At 58.2% G+C, this 19,433-nt stretch overlaps 1 protein-coding gene and 1 pseudogene across 1 annotated transcript in view; one reads left to right on the plus strand and one right to left on the minus strand.

Moving 5' to 3' along the window:
• LOC136570728 (uncharacterized) overlaps positions 1–19,433 on the minus strand; it is a 2,607,743-nt pseudogene that overhangs the window by 333,797 nt on the left and 2,254,513 nt on the right.
• LOC136570729 (uncharacterized) overlaps positions 1–19,433 on the plus strand; it is a 2,347,277-nt gene that overhangs the window by 221,552 nt on the left and 2,106,292 nt on the right. Inside the window, 2 exon segments of the mRNA XM_066571173.1 lie at positions 5,479–6,734; positions 11,405–12,079. Coding sequence (XP_066427270.1) covers positions 5,479–6,734; positions 11,405–12,079 — 1,931 coding nt within the window.

The following is a 19,433-nucleotide window of genomic DNA, read 5'->3' on the forward strand; positions in this document are numbered from 1 at the left end:
CCCCAAACCCCCGGACCCCTCCCCAAAGCCCCCCCAGACCCCCCCGGACCCTCCCCCGCCTCCCCCGATCCCCTCTCAGGCCCCTCCCGCTCCTGTCCCGAGCCCGGGGGCTCCCGGCGGCGGCGGGGAAGGGGGCGCCGCTTCTGGCTCGCCTCTGATTGGCTGGGACGGCGAGGGGGAGGTGGGCCTTGCTGAGGGGATCCGCGCCGTGATTGGTTAGTTCAGGGACGTGCAGCGCGCTGATTGGTTGGTTCGGGGCGGGGCGCACCGCGCCGCTATTGCTGGGAGCCCGCACACGCGGTGGAGGCGCGAGATTCTGAGGGAGAGCGGAGCTGAGGTGGGGCCGGGGCCAAACTGGGGGGGTTTGGGGCGGGTCTGAGGGGAAATTGGGGATTTTTAGGGGCATCGACGGGAAACACGAGGGTGTGCGGTGGGTTTGGGGGGAATGAGGGGGTCTGAGGGGGGCTTTGGTGGGTCTGAGGGGGCTTTAGGGAGCTTTGGGGGGAGCTTGAGAGCGTCTGGAGCGTTCTCAGGTGGGTTTAGGGGGAACTGAGGGGAATTGGGAGAGTCTGAGGGGATTTTGGGGGATTGCGAGAGGATCTGGGCCGTTCTGAGGTGGGTCTGGGGAATTTCGAGGAGTCTGAGGCAATTTCATGAGGTTTGGGGGGATTGAGGCGTCTGAGGGGGATTTGGGGCAGTTTGATGGATTTGGGGGCGTCTCAGGTGGGTCTGGGGTGAATTTTGGGGAGAAATGGGGGGGTTGAGGGTCCTGGGGAGGTTTTTGGGGTCCTGGGGAGTGTTTGGGGGTCCAGAGAGGATCTGGGCCAACACTGGGGGAGCTCTGGGGAGTTTGGGGTTCCTGGAGGGGTCCCGGGGGAGATTTGGGGGTCCCGGGGGTCCCAGGCCCACCCTGAACCGGGGTCTGGGGGTTTCGGGGGGAGGGGGCACTGCAGGGGTTCCCCCCCCCGGTTTTTGGGGGGTCTCCCATGGTGCCCCCTCCCCAAAAAGCTCCCAGGGCCCCCTGAAGTGGCTCCTGTTCCACCGGCCGGTGCCCCCTGATCCAGGACGGCCCCTCTGAGTCTGGGGGGGTTTGTGGGGATTTTGGGGTTCTGAGAGGGTTTTTGGGGATTTGGGGGTGGCTTTTTTGGGCTTTGGGGGATTTTGTTTGGAGTTTGGGGGGAAGTATTGGGGTTTTTGGGAAGAATTATTGGGTTTTGTGATGGTTATGTGATTTTGGGGGGTTTTGTTGATTTGGGGGATTTTGGATTTTTGGTGTTTTGTTGGGGTTGTGGGGGCTTTTGGGGGGAGATTTATTGAAAATTTAGTGAGGTTTTTAAAATTTTGGTGAGTTCCACTGGGATGTTTGGAGATTCCCTGGGGTTTTTGAGGGTTTTCTTGTAATTTTTGGGGATTTTGTGAAGTTTTAGTGGAATTTTAGGGGGGCTTTGGGGCATTCCCTGGGTGTGGGGAAGGGCTGAGAGGCACCAAAATCTCCTTAAAAGCCTTGAAAGTCCCAATAAAACCCACAAAATCCCAATTAAATCTCTGAAAATCCCATTAGAACACTCTAGAATCCCAATAAAAGCCCATAAAATCCTTTGGAATGCCAAAAACCCCAAAAATCCCGATTAAACTCCACCAATCCCCCAAAGATGTCCCCAAAACCAGAAAAAGTCCCACAAAATCTCCCCCAAGATCCAAAGAAATCCTGGCAACACCCAAACCCCCCAAATCCCACCAAAAATCCCAAAAACCCCAAATCCCCAATTAATCCCTCGGAATGCCACCACAATTCCAATAAAATGCCCCAAAATCTCCTAGAAATCCCAATAAAACCCCAGGAATTTCTGAGAATCCCAAAAAATCCCAATAAAATCCCAGTGAAACCCCCAAAATTCAAAAGGAGCCACAAAAAATTTCAATAAACCCCCAACCACCCCCAGAGAAACTCCCCCTCAAAATGCCAAGAAAATCCCCCAAAATCCACAAAACCAGCCACTCCCAGTCAATCCCAGTGTGATTCCAGTCGCTCTCAATGAGATCCCAGTGTAACCCAGCATGGACTCAGCTGCTCTCACTGGGATCCCAGTGTGATCCCAGTTGCTCCCAGCATAATTCCAGATGTTCCCAGTTCCTCCCATGATGATCCCAGTTGCCCCAAGAATAGTCCCAGTCCCTCCCAGCAGGGTCCCAGTCGTGCCCAGTTGCCTCCAGGGTAGATTCAGTTTCCCCCAGCATCGTCCCAGTTGCTCCCAGCATGATCCCAGCTGTTCCCAGTGTGGTTCCAGTGCCCCCAGGATGGTTACAGACACTCCCAGTATGTTTTAGTTACCTCAGAATGATCCCAGTCTTTCCCAGTTCCTCCCAGTTTCCTCTAGCATCATCCCAGTTTCCATCTGTTGCTCAAAGGGTGGCCCCAGTTGCTCCCAGTATGATCCCAGTTGCCCCAGTTGTAGTCTCAGTCCTCTCAGCATGGTTCCAGAACCTTCCAGCCGATCCCAGTTGCTCCCAGTGGGTCACATTTTCCTCCCAACATGGGCCCAGTAGCTCCCAGTAAGCCCCAGTCAGGTTCCATTCACGCCCAGTATAATCCCAGTATGAGTGTAGCCACTCCCAGTATGATCCCAGTCCCTTGCAGTCCAATCCCAGTTGCTCCCAGTCACTCCCAGTCTGATGCCAGTGCCCCCAGAGTGATCCCAGTTGCTCCCAGCATGGGCCCAGCTGTTCCCAGTGTGCTTCCATCACTCCCCTATGGTTACAGACACTCCCAGGATGGTCCCAGTTGAACCCAGTTGCCCCTGCTCTAGTCCCAGTCCCTCCCCATATGATCCCAGTCCCTCCCAGCTTGGTCCCACTCACTCCCAGTTGCCCCCAGTGTGGTCCCAGTTCTCCCCAGCATGGTCCCAGTTGTTCCCAGTGTGGTTCCAGTTCCCCCAGTATGGTTACAGACACTCCCAGTATATCCCAGTTGCCCCCAGCATGTCTGCAGTCATTTCCAGGCACTGCCAGTGGCCCCAGTAAGGTGTCAGTTCTCCCAGTATGATCCCCCAGTCATGCCCAGTAGATCCCAGTTGCCTCCAGCAGGCATCCAGTCCTTCCCAGTTCCTCCAGTTTGCTTGCAGCATCATCCCAGTTTCCCTCAGTTGCTCCCAGTTGCCCAAACTGTGATCCCAGTCGCTCCCTTTCAACCCCAATATGATCCCAGTAAGCTCCAGTTTGATCCCAGTCACATGCCAGCCCTCCCAGTGTGGTCCCAGTATAATCCCAGTTGCTTCCAAACTCTCCCAGTATGGTCCCAGCTGCCTCCAGTATGGTTCCAGTTGCTTCCTAGATCAGCCCAGTCAGTCCCAGTATGATGCCATTTGCTGCCAGCGTGCTCCCAGTTGCTCCCAGTCAGGCCCAGTCTGGGGGATGATGTGCAGGGTGTGCTGCCAGTCACTCTCAGATCCTCCCAGTATTAGTCCAGTCCCTCCCAGTATGATCCAAATATGGCCCCAGTGTGCTCCCAGTCCCTGCCAGTATGAACCAGTTGTGCTCCACATGGTTCCAGTTGCTCTCTTTCACCCTCACTTTTGTTCCAGTCACTCCCAGTATGTCCCAGTGCAGCCCAGTTCCCTCCAGCATCTTTGCAGTTCCTTCCAGTATGATCCCATTTGCTCCCAAGCACTCCCAGTCAGCCTCAGTGTAGTGGCACTCACTGCCAGAATGATCCCAGTCAGCTCCAGCATGATCCCAGTTCATCCCAGTATAAGCCCAGCAGTTTCCAATCACCCCCAACATGCAACCAGTCACTCCCAGTTGCTCCTGGCATGATCGCAGTTGTTCACAGCTGTTCCCAGTCACCCTCAGCATAATCCCAGTCACTCCCAGTATATCCCAATTGCCCATAACATGGTGTCAATTGCCCCCCGCAGGCTCCTACTCGCTCCCAGTATGATCCCAGTATGATCCCAGTATCCATCAGTGTGATCACAGTCTGCCCTGATACGGCTGTATGATCCCAGTATGATGTCAGTACAAAGCCAGTACAGCCCCAGTCACTCCCAGTATGATGTCAGTACAAAGCCAGTACAGCCCCAGTCACTCCCAGTACGATCCCAGTGCAGCCCAGTCCCTGGCAGTGCTGCCACTGCTGGGATCCCCCAGGCCTGTGTGCGTTCCCCCCTGGCGGATGTGCCGAGAGGAGCCCCAAGGGCTGGCAGTGGCCAGGCAGGGTCCCCAGCAAGGCCCAGTTTGGATGTGCAGCCCCCAGTTTGCCCAGTTTGCCTCTCCTTTGGCCCGGGCCGGCTTCCCCCCGCCCGCAGCGGCTGGGAGCAGCCGAGAGCCCCGCGCTGCCCATGCCGACCTGTCCCGGCTCCATCGCCGCTGCTGCCGCGGGCTGCGAGGGCTGCGGGAACGGGGCACCGAGGGTGTGGCTGCTGCTGGGGGAGGAGGAGGAGGGAGGGAAGGGCAGGGATGGAGGGGGAGGAGGAGGCGGGTAGAGGGGGGAGGAGGAGGAGAAGGAATGAAGGCGGAGAGAGAGCAGCGATGGAAGGAGGAGAAGGAGGAGGGGTTAGGGAGGAGGAGGAGAAGGAGAAGGGATGGAAGGGGCGGGAGAAGGAGATGGAGATAACAGAGAGGAGGGTGAGGGGGGATGGAAGAGGAGGAGCAGGAGGAGAAGAGCAGTGAAAGAGGCAGGTTGAGGGGGAGGAGGAGAGGGAGGAAGGATGGAGGAGAAGAAGGAGGTGGAGATAAGACAGGAGGAGCGAGAGCAAGAGGAGGGACGAAGGCGGATCAAGGCTGAGCAGGAGGAGGACAGGGATGGAGGGGGAGGAGGAGGCGGGGTTAGGAAGGGGGAGATGGGGCTATGGAAGAGGAGGAGGGGAGAAGGAGAAGGAGGTGGGGTTAGCGAGGAGGAGGAGGAGGAGCGGGGATGGAAGAGGAGCGAGAGGGGTGGATCGAGGTTGAGCGGAGGGAACCACGCGGTCTCAAGCCCTGCCTGAATTCGCAGCCCCCACCTGTGGGATCATCGCCCCCCCCATGGCGCAGGTGAGCGGGGAGGGGGAGCCCGGCCCGGATATCCCGGGGGGTCCCTGGTTGGGTTTTTGGGGGGATGTTTGGAGAATGAAGAAGTCCAAGGCTGAGCGGAAAAGGCCCCTCGGGAGGACATCGGGGGGGGGGGGGTGGCGGTGGCGGTGTCCTGCTGGGGATGCCCTGGGGGGATCTCGTTGCCCTTGCCTGAGGCACGGAGGCAAATCCCATGCTGTCCTTGTCCTTCCTCGCCCAGAGCAGGAGCTGAGCATGGAGAGCAGGGTGGACAAATGCCCGCGGCAGAACCTGGTGGCAGAGGCCGTTTTGAGCGGCTCCACGGCACAGGAAGCCAACGGGGAGGAAAAGCCCCGGAGATGCCGCACGAGGAGGGGCTGCAAACGCAGATGGCGGGGATGTGAGGGGGAAAGAGCCAGCCTGGGCCAGGAAGGCAGCCGGAGATGGAGCCAGAGCTCGGAGCTGGTGCTCCATGAGCAGCTCCATGATGGGGAGAAGCCCCACACATGCAAGGAGTGTGGGAAGAGCTTCAGGTGGAACTCCGAGCTGATCAGGCACCAGAGGACCCACACTGGGGAACGGCCCTACAAGTGTGGGGAGTGTGGGAAGAGGTTTCAGACCAGCTCCCATCTCCTCCGACACTATCAGAGTCACACAGAGGAGAGGCCCTTCCACTGCCCCGACTGTGGGATGGGATTCCAACGCAACTCCACCCTCGTGAAGCACCGGCACATCCACACTGGGGAACGGCCCTACCAATGTGTGGAATGTGGGAAGAGCTTTGGACACAAAGGGAACCTGTTCCAGCATCAGAGGCTCCACACTGGGGAACGGCCCTGCGAGTGTGGGGAGTGTGGGAAGAGCTTCAGGTGGAACTCCGACCTGATCATGCACCAGAGGACCCACACTGGGGAGCGGCCCTATGTGTGCGTGGAATGTGGGAAGAGCTTCAGCCTGAGCTCCAACCTGATCAGGCACCAGACGATCCACACTGGGGAGAGGCCCTACGAGTGTGGGGAGTGTGGGAAGACCTTCAGGAGGAGCTCTGACCTTATAAAGCACCAGAGGATCCACACTGGGGAACGGCCCTACGAGTGTGGGGAGTGTGGGAAGAACTTCAGCTGGAGCTCTGATCTGATCAAGCATCAGAGGATCCACACTGGAGAGAGACCCTACGAGTGTGGGGAGTGTGGGATGCGCTTCAGCCAGAGATCTGACCTAATCAGGCACCAGATGACCCACACTGGGGAGAGGCCCTACGAGTGTGATAAATGCAGGAAGAGGTTTCTGACCAGCTTCCATCTCCTCCGGCACTTTCTGAGTCACACAGAGGAGAGGCCCTTCCAATGCCTCGAGTGTGGGAAGGGATTCAAGCGCAACTCCACCCTCGTCAAGCACTGGCGCATCCACACTGGGGAGAGGCCCTACGAGTGTGATAAATGCAGGAAGAGGTTTCAGACCAGCTCCCATCTCCTCCGGCACTATCGGATTCACACAGAGGAGAGGCCCTTCCGTTGCCCCAACTGTGGGAAGGGATTCAAGCACAACTCCCATCTCATCATTCACCAGCGCATCCACACTGGGGAGAGGCCCTACAAATGTCCCCAGTGTGGGAAGAGCTTCTCCTGCAGCTCTAACTTGACCCAACACCAACGGAGGCACCGGTAAGGGAAGCCCTGCGAGTGCCCCGAGTGCGGGAAGAGCTTCATGCGCTGCTCCAGCTCCATCCCCCACTGGAGGAGGCACTTTGGGCACAACCCTGGTGAGCCACAGTCCCTGTGGTCCATGTTAGGAACACAGGTGGCTTGTTTTCCTTTTTTTTTCACCTTAATGTTTCTCTCTTCTCCATCTCTTTGCACTCCAAAAGCCAAGAGGGATGGATCTGTCACCTCAAAACAACCCTAATCCCACTTAAAACAGCTCAATATTACCCCAAAAGAGCTCATTCCCACCTCAGAAAACCTCAATTCCATGCCAAACCCCCTCGATTCGAGACCCACCAGGCTTAGATGGGTTTGGGAGGAGACAGGCAGAAGTGTGATCCCTTTTTGGAGAGGTGGGATGGGGGTTGTGTGGGGCTGGGTGTGTGGGATGTATTTGATGGCAAATAAAACTCTCAGACTAATTGCTTTCTTTCCCGTTTATGTTGCAGTTCTGTTTGCAGGGTGCCGCCTCCCAGAGTGTCCCCTCACAGTTGCCGCCCTTGGCCTGAGCCCGCCCCTTTCCCCTCACGGTCCCGCCCTTTCCCCGCCCCCTTTCCCCTCACGGTTCCCGCCCTTTCCCCGCCCCCTTTCCCCTCAGGGTTCCGCTGTTTCCCTGCCCCCTTTCCCCTCACGGTCCCGCCCTTTCCTCGCCCCCTTTCCCCTTAGGGTTCCGGCCTTTCCCTGCCCCATTTGCTCTCACGGTTCGGCCTTCGGGAACAGGGGAGGAGGAGGAGGGAGGGAGGAAGAGGCCGAGCACCCGCAGTACAAGAGGAGAGGGAGAATCTCGTGGCCTGGACGCTCCCTGGAGGCGCCGCAGTCCCAGAAGCATCGCCCCCCATTTTGCTGGTGCCCGGGCAGCGGGAGTGCGGCCCAAATATCTCGGGGAGTGCCTGAGTTTGGGAATTTTGGGGAGGATGTTTGCAGCTGGCAGGGCTCCAAAGCCGAGCCGCAGATGGCCCTCGGGGGGACATCAGGGGGCCCTGGGAGGTGTTTTTGGGGGGTCCAGTTTCAGGCAGTGGCTGCTCCCCGTATGAGCCCACTTGCTCCCAGTATAGGCCTGTGCACTCCCAGTATAATCCTGGTCACATCCCCTCACTCCCCGCAGGATTCCAGTTGCTCCCAGTATGAAGACAGTCCCTGCCAGTCCTTCCGTATGATCATGCAATTTACTACCAGCACAGTCCCAGTTGCTCCCAGTTCCTCGCACTTTCATCCAGTGTGTTCCCAGTTCTCCCAGTTGTCCCTAGCATAGTCCTAGGCACTCCCAGTATGATCCCAGTCTCTCCTAGCAGGGCCCCAGTCACTCCCACTTGACCCCAGTATGTTCCCAATTCCCCCAACACCTTCCCAGTCACTCCCAGTTTGGTCCCAATCACCACTTGGATGGTCGGAGACCCTCCCAGTCTATCCCAGTTGCCCTGAACATTCTGCAGTGATTGCCAGGCACTCCCCGTTACCTCAGCGTGGTTCACTTGCCCCCAGTTTTACCCCAGTTGCTCCCAGCTCTGCTAATTAAGTCCCCAGTCAGCTTTCAGGATGGGCCTGGTAGCTCCCAGTAACCCCCAGTCAGGGTCCACTCACACCCACTCTAATCCCAGTATGGTTGTAGCCACTCCCAGTATGATCCCAGTCACTTGCAGTCTAATCCCAGTTGCTCCCAGACACTCCCAGTACAATTCCAGTGCTTCCAGTGTGATCCCAGTTACTCTCTATCAATGCCAGCATGACCCCAGTACCCTCAAGTATGATCCCAGTAACTCAGTGTCTCTCCCAGTTTATCCCAGTTGCTTCAAGCGTGTTCCCAGTCACCCCCACTTCCTCCCAGTTGCTTTCAGCTCCATTCCAGTTGCTCCCAGTCAATCCCAGCATGATTCCAGTCACCCTCAGAGTGATTCCAGTTGCTCCCAGCATGGGCCCAGCTGTTCCCAGTGTGCTTCCGTCACTCCCCAATGGTTACAGACACTCCCAGGATGGTCCCAGTTGAACCCATTTGCCCCTGCTATAGTCTCAGTCACTCCCCATATGATCCCAGTCCCTCCCAGTATGATCCCACTCACTCCCAGTTGCCCCCAGTATGGTCCCAGTTCTCCTCAGCATGGTCCCAGTTGTTCCCAGTGTGGTTCCAGTCCCCCCAGTATGGTTACAGACACTCCCAGTATATCCCAGTTGCCCCCAGCATGTCTGCAGTCATTTCCAGGCACTGCCAGTGGCCCCAGTAAGGTGTCAGTTCTCCCAGTATGATCCCCCAGTCATGCCCAGTATATCCCAGTTGCCTCCAGCAGGCATCCAGTCCTTCCCAGTTTCTCCAGTTTGCTTGCAGCATCATCCCAGTTTCCCTCAGTTGCTCCCAGTTGCCCAAACTGTGATCCCAGTCACTCCCTTTCAACCCCAATATGATCCCAGTAAGCTCCAGTTTGATCCCAGTCACATGCCAGCCTTCCCAGTGTGGTCCCAGTATAATCCCAGTTGCTTCCACTCTCTCCCAGTATGGTCCCAGCTGCCTCCAGTGTGGTTCCAGTTGCTTCCTAGATCAGCCCAGTCAGTCCCAGTATGATGCCATTTGCTGCCAGCGTGCTCCCAGTTGCTCCCAGTCAGGCCCAGTATGGGGGATGATGTGCAGGGTGTGCTCCCAGTCCCTCTCAGATCCTCCCAGTATTAGTCCAGTCCCTCCCAGTATGATTCAAATATGGCCCCAATGTGCTCCCAGTCCCTGCCAGTATGAACCAGTTGTGCTCCACATGGTTCCAGTTGCTCTCTTTCACCCTCACTTTTGTTCCAGTAACCCCCAGTATCTCCCAGTTTATCCCAGTTCCCTCCAGCATCTTTGCAGTTCCTTCCAGTATGATCCCATTTGCTCCCAACCACTCCCAGTCAGCCTCAGTGTAGTGGCACTCACTGCCAGAATGATCCCAGTCAGCTCCAGCATGATCCCAGTTCACCCCAGTATAAGCCCAGCAGTTTCCAATCACCCCCAGCATGCACCCATTCAGTTCCAGTTCCACCCAGTTGCTCCTAGCATGTCCCCAGTTCCTCACAGCTACTCCCAGTAACACTCAGCACCATCCCAGTTCATCCCAGTAAATCCCATTTGTCCCTAACATGGTCTCAAGTGCCCCCCACAGGCTCTTACTCACTCCCAGTATGATCCCAGTGTCCCTAGGTGCAATCACAGTCTGCCCTGATATGGCAGTATGATCCCAGTCTCATGTCAGTACAAAGCCAGTACAGCCCCAGTCACTCCCAGTACGATCCCAGTATGATGTCAGTACAAACCCAGTACAGCCCCAGTCACTCCCAGTACGATCCCAGTGCAGCCCAGTCCCTGGCAGAGCTGCCACTCCTGGGATCCCCCAGGCCTGTGTGCGTTCCCCCCTGGCGGATGTGCCGAGAGGAGCCCCAAGGGCTGGCAGTGGCCAGGCAGGGTCCCCAGCAAGGCCCAGTTTGGATGTGCAGCCCCCAGTTTGCCCAGTTTGCCTCTCCTTTGGCCCGGGCCGGCTTCCCCCCGCCCGCAGCGGCTGGGAGCAGCCGAGAGCCCCGCGCTGCCCATGCCGACCTGTCCCGGCTCCATCGCCGCTGCTGCCGCGGGCTGCGAGGGCTGCGGGAACGGGGCACCGAGGGTGTGGCTGCTGCTGGGGGAGGAGGAGGAGGGAGGGAAGGGCAGGGATGGAGGGGGAGGAGGAGGCGGGGTAAGGGGGGAGGAGGAGGAGAAGGAATGGAAGGGGCGGGATGGAAAAGGAGATGGGGGTAGGGATAAGGCAGGGGAGGAGGGGGGGATGGAAGAGGAGGAGCGGGAGGAGAAAGAGCAGGGAAGGAGGCGGGGTTAGGGGGGAGGAGAAGAGGGAGGAAGGATGGAGGAGAAGAAGGAGGGGGAGATAAGACAGGAGGAGAGGGAGGAAGAGGAGGGACAAAGGCAGATCAAGGCTGAGCTGGGGGGACCATGCGTTCCAGCCTTGCCTGAATTCACAGCCCCCACCTGTGGGATCATCGCCCCCCCCATGGCGCAGGTGAGCGGGGAGGGGGAGCCCGGCCCGGATATCCCGGGGGGTTCCTGGGTTGGGTTTTTGGGGGGATGTTTGGAGAATGAAGAAGTCCAAGGCTGAGCGGAAAAGGCCCCTCGGGGGGACATCGGGGGGTGGCAGTGGCGGCTGCCGGCAGAGGCAGCCTGGAGGAGCAGAGCCCTGTGTCCCCCAGGAGGCCAAAGTGGGGAGCCCAGAGAGGGGGGAGCGCCGCCATTGGCGGGAGCCTCAAGAGCCTGGAGAGGGGCAGGGGGGACTCCTTGGAGCCGCTGCAGCGCAGAGCAGAGAATGAGGGGAGAAGGGAGCCCGGGAGCCCAAACAGCCCCGGCATCCCGAAATGGGGAGAGCCAAGAGGGGGCAGTGCGTCCCCAGAGACGGCCTGGGGGGATCTCGTTGCCCTTGCCTGTGGCACGGAGGCAAATCCCATGCTGTCCTTGTCCTTCCTCGCCCAGAGCAGGAGCTGAGCATGGAGAGCAGGGAGGACAAATGCCCGCGGCAGAACCTGGTGGAAGAGGCCGTTTTGAGCGGCTCCACAGCGCAGGAAGCCAACGGGGAGGAAAAGCCCCGGAGATGCCACTCGAGGAGGGGCTGCAAACGCAGATGGTGGGGATGTGAGGGGGAAAGAGCCAGCCTGGGCCGGGAAGGCGGCCGGAGATGGAGCCAGAGCTCGGAGCTGGTGCTCCATGAGCAGCTCCATGATGGGGAGAAGCCCCACGCGTGCGTGGAGTGTGGGAAGAGCTTCAGGTGGAACTCCGAGCTGATCAGGCACCAGAGGACCCACACTGGGGAATGGCCCTACAAGTGTGGGCAGTGTGGGAAGAGCTTCAGGTGGAGCTCCAGCCTTATCGTGCACCAGAGGATCCACACTGGGGAACGGCCCTACAAATGTGGGGAGTGTGGCAAGACCTTCAGCCGGAGCTCCCGCCTTAACTCGCACCAGAGGACCCACACAGGGGAGAGGCCCTACGAGTGCTCCGAGTGTGGGAAGAGGTTTCAGACCAGCTCCCATCTCCTCCGGCACTATCGGTTTCACACAGAGGAGAGGCCCTTCCAATGCCTTGACTGCGGGAAGGCGTTCAAGTACAACGCCGAACTTGTCAATCACCAGCGCATCCACACTGGGGAGAGGCCCTATGAGTGTGATAAATGCAGGAAGAGGTTTATGACCAGCTCCCATCTCCTCCTGCACTCTCGGATTCACACAGAGGAGAGGCCCTTCTGCTGCCCTGACTGCGGGAAGGGATTCAAGTACAACTCCACCCTCGTCACCCACCAGCGCATCCACACTGGGGAGAGGCCCTACGAGTGTCCCCAGTGTGGGAAGAGCTTCTCCAGGTGCTCTACCTTGACCAAACACCAATGGAGGCACCGGTAAGGGAAGCCCTGCGAGTGCCCCGAGTGCGGGAAGAGCTTCGTGCGCTGCTGCAGCTCCATCCCCCACTGGAGGAGGCACTTTGGGCACAGCCCTGGTCACTCACAGTCCCTGTGGTCCATGTTGGGAACACGCCTGGCTGCTTGTCCTTTGGTTTGGCCTGAATTTTTTTCTCTTCTCCATCTCTCTCTACTCCAAAAGCCAAGAGGGATGGATCTGTCCCCTCAAAACCACTCAAATTCCACTGAAAATAACTGAATGTTAACCCAAAAAGGCTCAATCCTACCTTAAATTCCTTGTTCCCTCCTCAAAAAAACTCAATCCCATGCCAAACTCAATCCATTCCACAGCCACCAGGGTGAGATGGGGTTGGAAGGAGATTGGGAGAAGTGGGATCCCAATTTGGAGCAATGGGATGGGGATTGTGTGGGATGTATTTGATAGCAAATAAAACTTTCAGAGTTACTGATTTCTGTCCCGTTCATTTTCAGTCAGTTCTGTTTGCCGAGTGCCACCTTCTCAGCTGATTCAATTCCTATAAAAATCCCATTTTTTAAATCATCTAACCCAAACAGTCCAAAAACCAATATTGAAATAAAACCACCCACACACAATTAATTTTTTAAAAATAATTTTAATTTTTCAAGAGTACTTAAGGATGTTATTAAAGTTTAATTTTTTGGCTGAAATGTCTGAGAAATTATAGTGGTGTTTGGTTTTGTGTTTAGTATATTTGTAATATGAATTGTTTAACTAAGATGTGTTAGATTGCTTGTTAGTTTCTTTAGATATTTTTTATCTAAAGTACATTAGTCATCGAGTTAAAATTTTCAAAAGGTATTTCTTGATATATAATTTGTTTATTTATATGCATTGGTAATATTATAATAATACTTATTTTTGGTTTGAGTTAAATCATAGTTGGAGTATTGCAAAGAAGAGTTGATATTTTTTTATTATAATTTATTTAATTTCAATTATTATTTCTTTGTTTATAATTTTATTGCAATTTGTTGAGGGGATAGGAAGGAAGTTCAAGGGCAGGAACATTTTTTCCTGGCTGGGAACTGGAATTCCAGACCCTGGGAGTGTGTGCAGGACCCCACAGACTGGGATCAAATATGGGCTTGGATCAAATATGGACTGGGATCACCTGGACTGGGATCACGTGGATCAGAACCCTCCAGACCAGGATAGCCTGAAGTGGGATCAAATATGGACTGGGACTTTATGGACTGGGATCCCAGGCACTGGGACCATATGGATCAGGACCACACAGACTGGGATCAAATATGGGCTGGGACTGTTTCTGAAAGTAACTTTGTTCTATAGTTTTTATTTCTGTTGTTAATTAAGCTCAGTGAAATAGCTGCTTGTGTTAAACTGCCTGCTTGGGTGGGATAACATCCAATGCACCCAGGATGAGGACACCTGTACAGATCTGCCAACTATCAGCACTCCCCGTCTGAAGGCAGAGTGCACCAAGGCCCAAAAACTGGAGGTGATAAAGAGAAGGAGCCAAAACCACAGCCAAGAAACACACATGCTCTGAAAAGGCAGACCCAAGGAGGGGCCATGTAAAATCATTCCTGGAATATGTAAAGTAGTTTATGGATATGCATGAGGGTCTATGAATATGCAACAGGCTGATGTAAGGGGAAAGGTATTTCAGGGCGATGCAGATTCCTTGGTTGTGGTTTTAGTCCATTCTTATCACCTCCAGTGTTTGGGCTTTGGTCCACTCTGACTCTGAGAAATTGAGGTTTTGGGATTTTTAGTATGTTGTGGATGGAAGCAAAATGGAGGGCACAGTGTTTCGTCCTGGGTTTCTTCTTCATGCTTCTTCCTTCTTCTTCATGAGATTGGGTGGCTTTTTGTAATTGGGCAGAAATTCCACATTGCAGGCTCTTTGGGATCAGTTATTGGGTTAAAAGGGAAAATAATCTAGGTGTCAGTTCTTAATTGGATAGTTTAGTCTTAAAAGACCTTGGAACGAGAGATTGTTGGCTATTTTGTGCCTTCTAATGAAAAGCTGCTGAACTCCCAGTAATGAGGCTGTTTTACTGATAAGAAATAATAAACATTTGAGTCTGAACATGAATTACTGTCTCAAGTGCCTTCAATCCAGAGCCAGTGAAACCAACAACTGGTACCCCACAGCTTGAGGTAGTGCCAAGGCAGAACTTGTTCATGCTCTTTTCCCCTGGTGATTTTCTACTCCCATCCAGACTCTGATAGCAAAGCCGTGCTGGTGACAAAAGATTGACCTTGGCATCCTGGGGCACTTTCTGGGTGGGTGTTTGAATCTGCTTTTCCAGGCCTCGGGCTGAGCAGGGTGAGGCCGAGGCCTGGGCCCCTCCAGGCGGCGCCGGGAGCCCCCGGGGCAGCGGCGAGGGGCGGCCCTGAGGGGCGGCACAGGGGGCATTTCCCCCGAGCGGGCGGGCGGGCGGGCGGCGGGGAAAGGCGCCCTGGGCACAAGGGCAGGCACAAGGGCCCTGGCTCTCTGCAGCGCGGGCGGCCCAGCGCCAATCGCTGCTCCCGGAGCCGCTGCCAGGGCCGGGTCTCCTCCCCGCCGCTGACCCTGCACCTGCAGCGCTGCCTCCGCCTCTGCCGGGCTCCTCGGCACGGACGGCAAGGACGTGGACACGCTGCAGCAGGGGCCCAGCAGGGACACCCAGATGGTGCCGGGGCTGCAGCTCCTCTCCTGCAAGGAAAGGCTGACACAGCTCGGCTTCTTCAGCCTGGGAAAGAGACCCAGCCTTGATCCAGCTGTGGCCTTCCAGTACCTGAGGGCAACACACAAGAAAGCTGGACAGGGACTTTGTACGAGGGCAGGCAGGGACAGGACAAGGGAGCATGGATCCAAATGGAGAGAGATTAGGTTTAGGTAAGGGATCAGAAAAAAGACTCTCCTGGAACAGGTTGCCCAGAGAAGGTGTGCATGTCCCGTCCCTGACAGTGTTCAAGGCCAGGCTGCATGGAGCTCTAGACAAGCCGGTCCAGTGCAAGGGGTCCCCAGCCACAGCAGGGGGGTTGCAGCCATGGGATTTTCCAGATCCCTTCCAAGCCAAACCATGCCACGACTCCATGATTCTGGGATACTTTGCCTCTTCATCCTCTGGCAGAAAAAGAAACTTGGCCCCAAGTTCCACACTGCAGACCATGTCTTTTGGCAGCCTGCAACTGTGTCAACAGAGGATGAAAAGAGATGACATTACTGACACGATTTCCCTTTTCTACTTGAAAAGTAAACGCTCTGCTCCTGTCCACTCTGGCAAAATTGTCAGAAGAGGCAACTGTTCCCCATGAAATGCTTGGTCTCATGCAAAGAAGAAAGAAGCCAGAAGCCAACAGTCTTCGTTATTGCTACATTGTTTTCTTTGGTTACTTCTCTAATAGGAATGACTTTGGGGTGTGATTTGTTTTTTTCTCTCTTTTGTTCCTTGGGGCACGCGGCGGCTCCTCCGTTGGGTTCGCGGGGACAACGGAGGAACGGCCGCGAGCTCCGGCAGCTCTGCAGCAGCAGCACCACCACCACCACCACCACCACCACCACCAGCAGCGCTTCTCTCGATCGGTTTTCTGCTCGACTTCCCACTCGCTCGACATCCCCTTCTCCCTCTCACACTCACTCTACTCCTGTCCTGTCCCGTGCCGTCCGTGTTCCGCCTCTCCCAGCCCGGCTGATGCCGCGTCCCGCAAGGGGCCCCTCGGCGGGGCCGCCCCGTGCCCGCCCCTGCCCGGCCCGCTGTGGTTCCGCCTCGGCCGGGCTCTCTCCGTCCTGGCTGTGGTGCCGCTGGAAGAGCCGCTCGCTCTGGTGCTGGCGGAGCAGTGCGGGCTTTTGGCTGCACCTGGCGCGGGCTCTGGCCCAGCCCCGGCCGAGGCCCCGGGCCCGAACGAAGCCCCTGCCGCGGTTCCGCCCGCAGCCGCCCCGCTGCCGCCCGGCTCCTGCCCCGTGGCCGACAGCGTGGCCAGCAGCTGCCCCGCTCCGAGCTCCGCCGCTCGCCAGCTCGGCCGCCGGCCCTGAGCCGCCGCAGCCCGGGGCGGCTCGGCAAGCAGCAGCGCGCCAGGCAGGCGGGTGCCCCGGGCAGAAGAGCGGCAGCGCAGTGCCGCCCGCACGGGCGGAGAGGCCTCCCCTAGAGAAGCTCTAGCGGCAGGGCCCGCTGCTGGGCAGCGGCGGCTGCGGCAGCGTTTACTCCGGTCCCCGCCTCGCCGACGGCGCCCCGGGAAGAGACGGCGCCGGCTCGGAGGGCGGCAGCGGGCGGCGGGCGGCGGGCGACGAGCTCAGCCCGCCACTGGCCTTGGCTCGCAGGCGGCCATCAAGCGAGTGTCCCGGGAGCGCATCTCGGAGTGGGCGCGGCTGGGGAGTGAGCGGGGCCAGCGGGAGGAGCCAGCGGGGCGTGCCGGGCGGGGCTGAGGCGAGGCCTGGCAGGGCGGCAGCCGGAACGCTGCGAGGGCAGCGAGCGTGGAGTGAGCGGGGGCCGCGCAGCGCCCCGGGCCGGGCCATGGCGAGCCGCGGCGGGGCCGGGTAGGGGCTGCCCGAGGTGCAGCGCAGCATCGGCCCCGCTGATGGCATCGCAGTCCCCCCACAGCGCAAGGGCGCCCTTGTGCCCCTGGAGCTGGCGCTGCTGTGGATGGTGTCGCGGCCTGGCTTCCCCGGTGTCGTGAGGCTCCTGGACTGGTTTGAGGTGCCTGAGGGCTTCGCGCTGCTCATGGAGCGTCCGCAGCGCTGTCAGCACCTCTGGTACTTCCTGCACGAGCGGCGGTTCCTGACGGAGCCCGTGGCGTGGGGGCTGTTCCGCCAGGTGCTGGAGGCCATGGGGCACTGCAGCAGCCGCGGCGTCCTGCACCGCCACATCAAGGCCGAGAACATCCTCGTCGACCTGGCCACAGGCGAGGCGAAGCTCATCGACTTCGGCTGCGGCACGATCCTCCAGGACACATTCTACACCCGGATGTCAGGTGAGCCCAAAGCCGGGGCCCAGCCGGGCAGCGGAGTTCCCCCCTTGGCTGGCAGAGGGGGAAGAGGGAGGGAAGGAAGGAGGGAGGGAAGGAAGGAGGGGGAATCCATCCTCAGCCAGCTGCAGCCAAGTTGCTTTTTGGCAGGGCAGGGGCTGGCTGTTGTGGAACGGGAGCTGGCTGGGAGGGAAGGAGCAGCATGGGCCTGATGAGCTGTGCCCATGTCCCATAGGAACGCCGGAGTACAGCCCACCAGAGTGGATCCTCTTTGGCTGCTACCATGGCCAGCCAGCCACCATCTGGTCCCTGGGCATCCTGCTCTATGAGCTGCTCTGTGGGCACCTTCCTTTCCACAGCAACGAGGACATCGTCCGGGGCCAGCTCTTCTTCCTGCCCCGGGTGTCTCAAGGTGGGGATGCTCCTTCAAGGCATGAGGGGAAGAACGGGGTTGGGAGGGGCAGCTGGCACATAAGCGTCCTGCTCTTGCAGCTGGTGAGGAGGAGGATCTCCTGGGCTTAGCTGGAGGAGGTGGCACCTGTGCCTCTGTGCTGGTGTCCTCCGCAAGAGAGGATCGATAGGAAACTTTTGGCTGCAGCTCTGAGCACTCCTGGTGTGGCCTGGGCACTGTGGAATGTGGGAGAGCATGGACAGGAGCCTTGTCCCGCTGAGCGGCGGTTTCTGGTTTCTCTCCGCAGAGTGCCAGCACCTCATCAGGTGGTGTTTATGCATGGAGCCCACAGACAGGCCAGCTCTGGAGGACCTTTTTGAGCATTCTTGGCTGCAGGAGCCCTGCCTGGCCCAGGAGACAGCAGAGATGCCTCCCTGTGCACAGTAGGATCCAGGAGCCCAGCAAGCAGCAGCGGCACGTGTCTCGTGGCGCTGGAAGAAAACCCCGGAGCATTTCCCTGCGGCCGCGGCGCGGAGGAGAGAGCGCAGCCGAGGAGATGCTGCTTCCGCTGGTCCCCGCGAGCTGTGGAGGGAGCGGCTCCGTACTGCCCTTCCCATTGGAGAAGTGGTGGCAGTGTGGTGAAGGTGCCATGGACTGGGACAGGGGAAACATCCCCCTGCAGCTCAATGGCATCGTGATGTCCCTGCAAGCCGGGGCACAGCTGGCATGTTCTTCTGGAGCACGACGTGGAGCTGGGAACACCATCCTGGAGCTGGCCGCTGGCGGGGCAGAGCCGATTGGCTTTGGCTGCGGCCCCTGCCTGGAGGACACGCTCTGCGCCCCGATGGAATCAAGATGAGTCCCCAGCTGGCGCAGGGGCGGGGGATGCTGGTGCTCCCAGGCACGGCAGGGCTCGGCCTGGCCACGCGCCGGAGGTTCCCCGCTCGGCGGCGCTGGGGAATATTAATTTTTCCGCCAGCCGCCGAGCTGCTTTTTGGCAGGACAGGGGATGGATGTTGTGGAAGGGGAGCCGGCTCCTGGCCTTGCTGACAGCTTCTGCCAGCCAGCCTGGCAGGGGCTGAGGCGGGGGCAGCCAGCCTGACAAAAGCATCCACCCATGTGGATGGGGGCGGCAGAGGGGGACGGCTTCCGAAGCTGTGCCCCAGCTAGTCTGCTCTGCACGCCCTTGAGGAAGGGGTGCATTTACGGGCCGGAAAGGTGGGGATTTTCCCCACCCGTGGACAGGTTTAATTCTCACATGGAGTGGTCAGACCCTCCTCAGGCCCATGAAACAGTGAGAGGCTTTGTGTTTTTTCTTGTTTCCAAGTCTTGTTTTGAATTGACTTTCATGCAATTGTTCTTTGTTTTTCCCAGGAGGATTACACCTGGTGCCCGGACCGGACGGGGAAGCGCCTGCAGCGTCCGTGGAGCTCGTCCAGTGCCGGCGCTGCCCCAGGGGCCACGGTCTGCAGGGACAGCCCCTTCCAGAAGGACGAGGACCTGGTTTGGGATCGGCTCCTCTCCTGGCAGCAGCTCTCCAGAGGTGGGCACCCGGCTCCACAGCTCGGCTGGCAGAAGGGCTCTGGGCAGGCGGCAGCGGGCACACGGGCATCCCGCTCTTGCAGCTGCTGAGGAGGTTGCTGTGCCGGGATTAAGCAGAGGAGGTGGAACGTGGCCTGCCCCGCTGCCCTTCTCTAAAAACAGAGAATGGGTCGGGAGGTTTGGGCTCTGAGCAGAGCCAGCAGCCTGGCCCAGGCACAGGCCATGGCAGGGCAGGGGGACAGGAGCCTGCTGCCACTGACCGTGGCTCTCTGGTTTCTCTCCGCAGGCTGCCAGCACCTCATGCCATGGGAACGGCACCGCTCGGCCTGCCAGGCTGGGAGGGCTGGAGGGCGGCCGGTGTTCATTTGCTGTCAAAAATAAATTGGGGCTTTTTGTCATTGTCATCATCGGAGCGTTTCTTTCCTCCT

Source organism: Molothrus aeneus, unplaced genomic scaffold (assembly GCF_037042795.1).
Source record: "Molothrus aeneus isolate 106 unplaced genomic scaffold, BPBGC_Maene_1.0 scaffold_36, whole genome shotgun sequence".
NCBI classification, from domain to species: Eukaryota; Metazoa; Chordata; class Aves; order Passeriformes; family Icteridae; genus Molothrus; species Molothrus aeneus.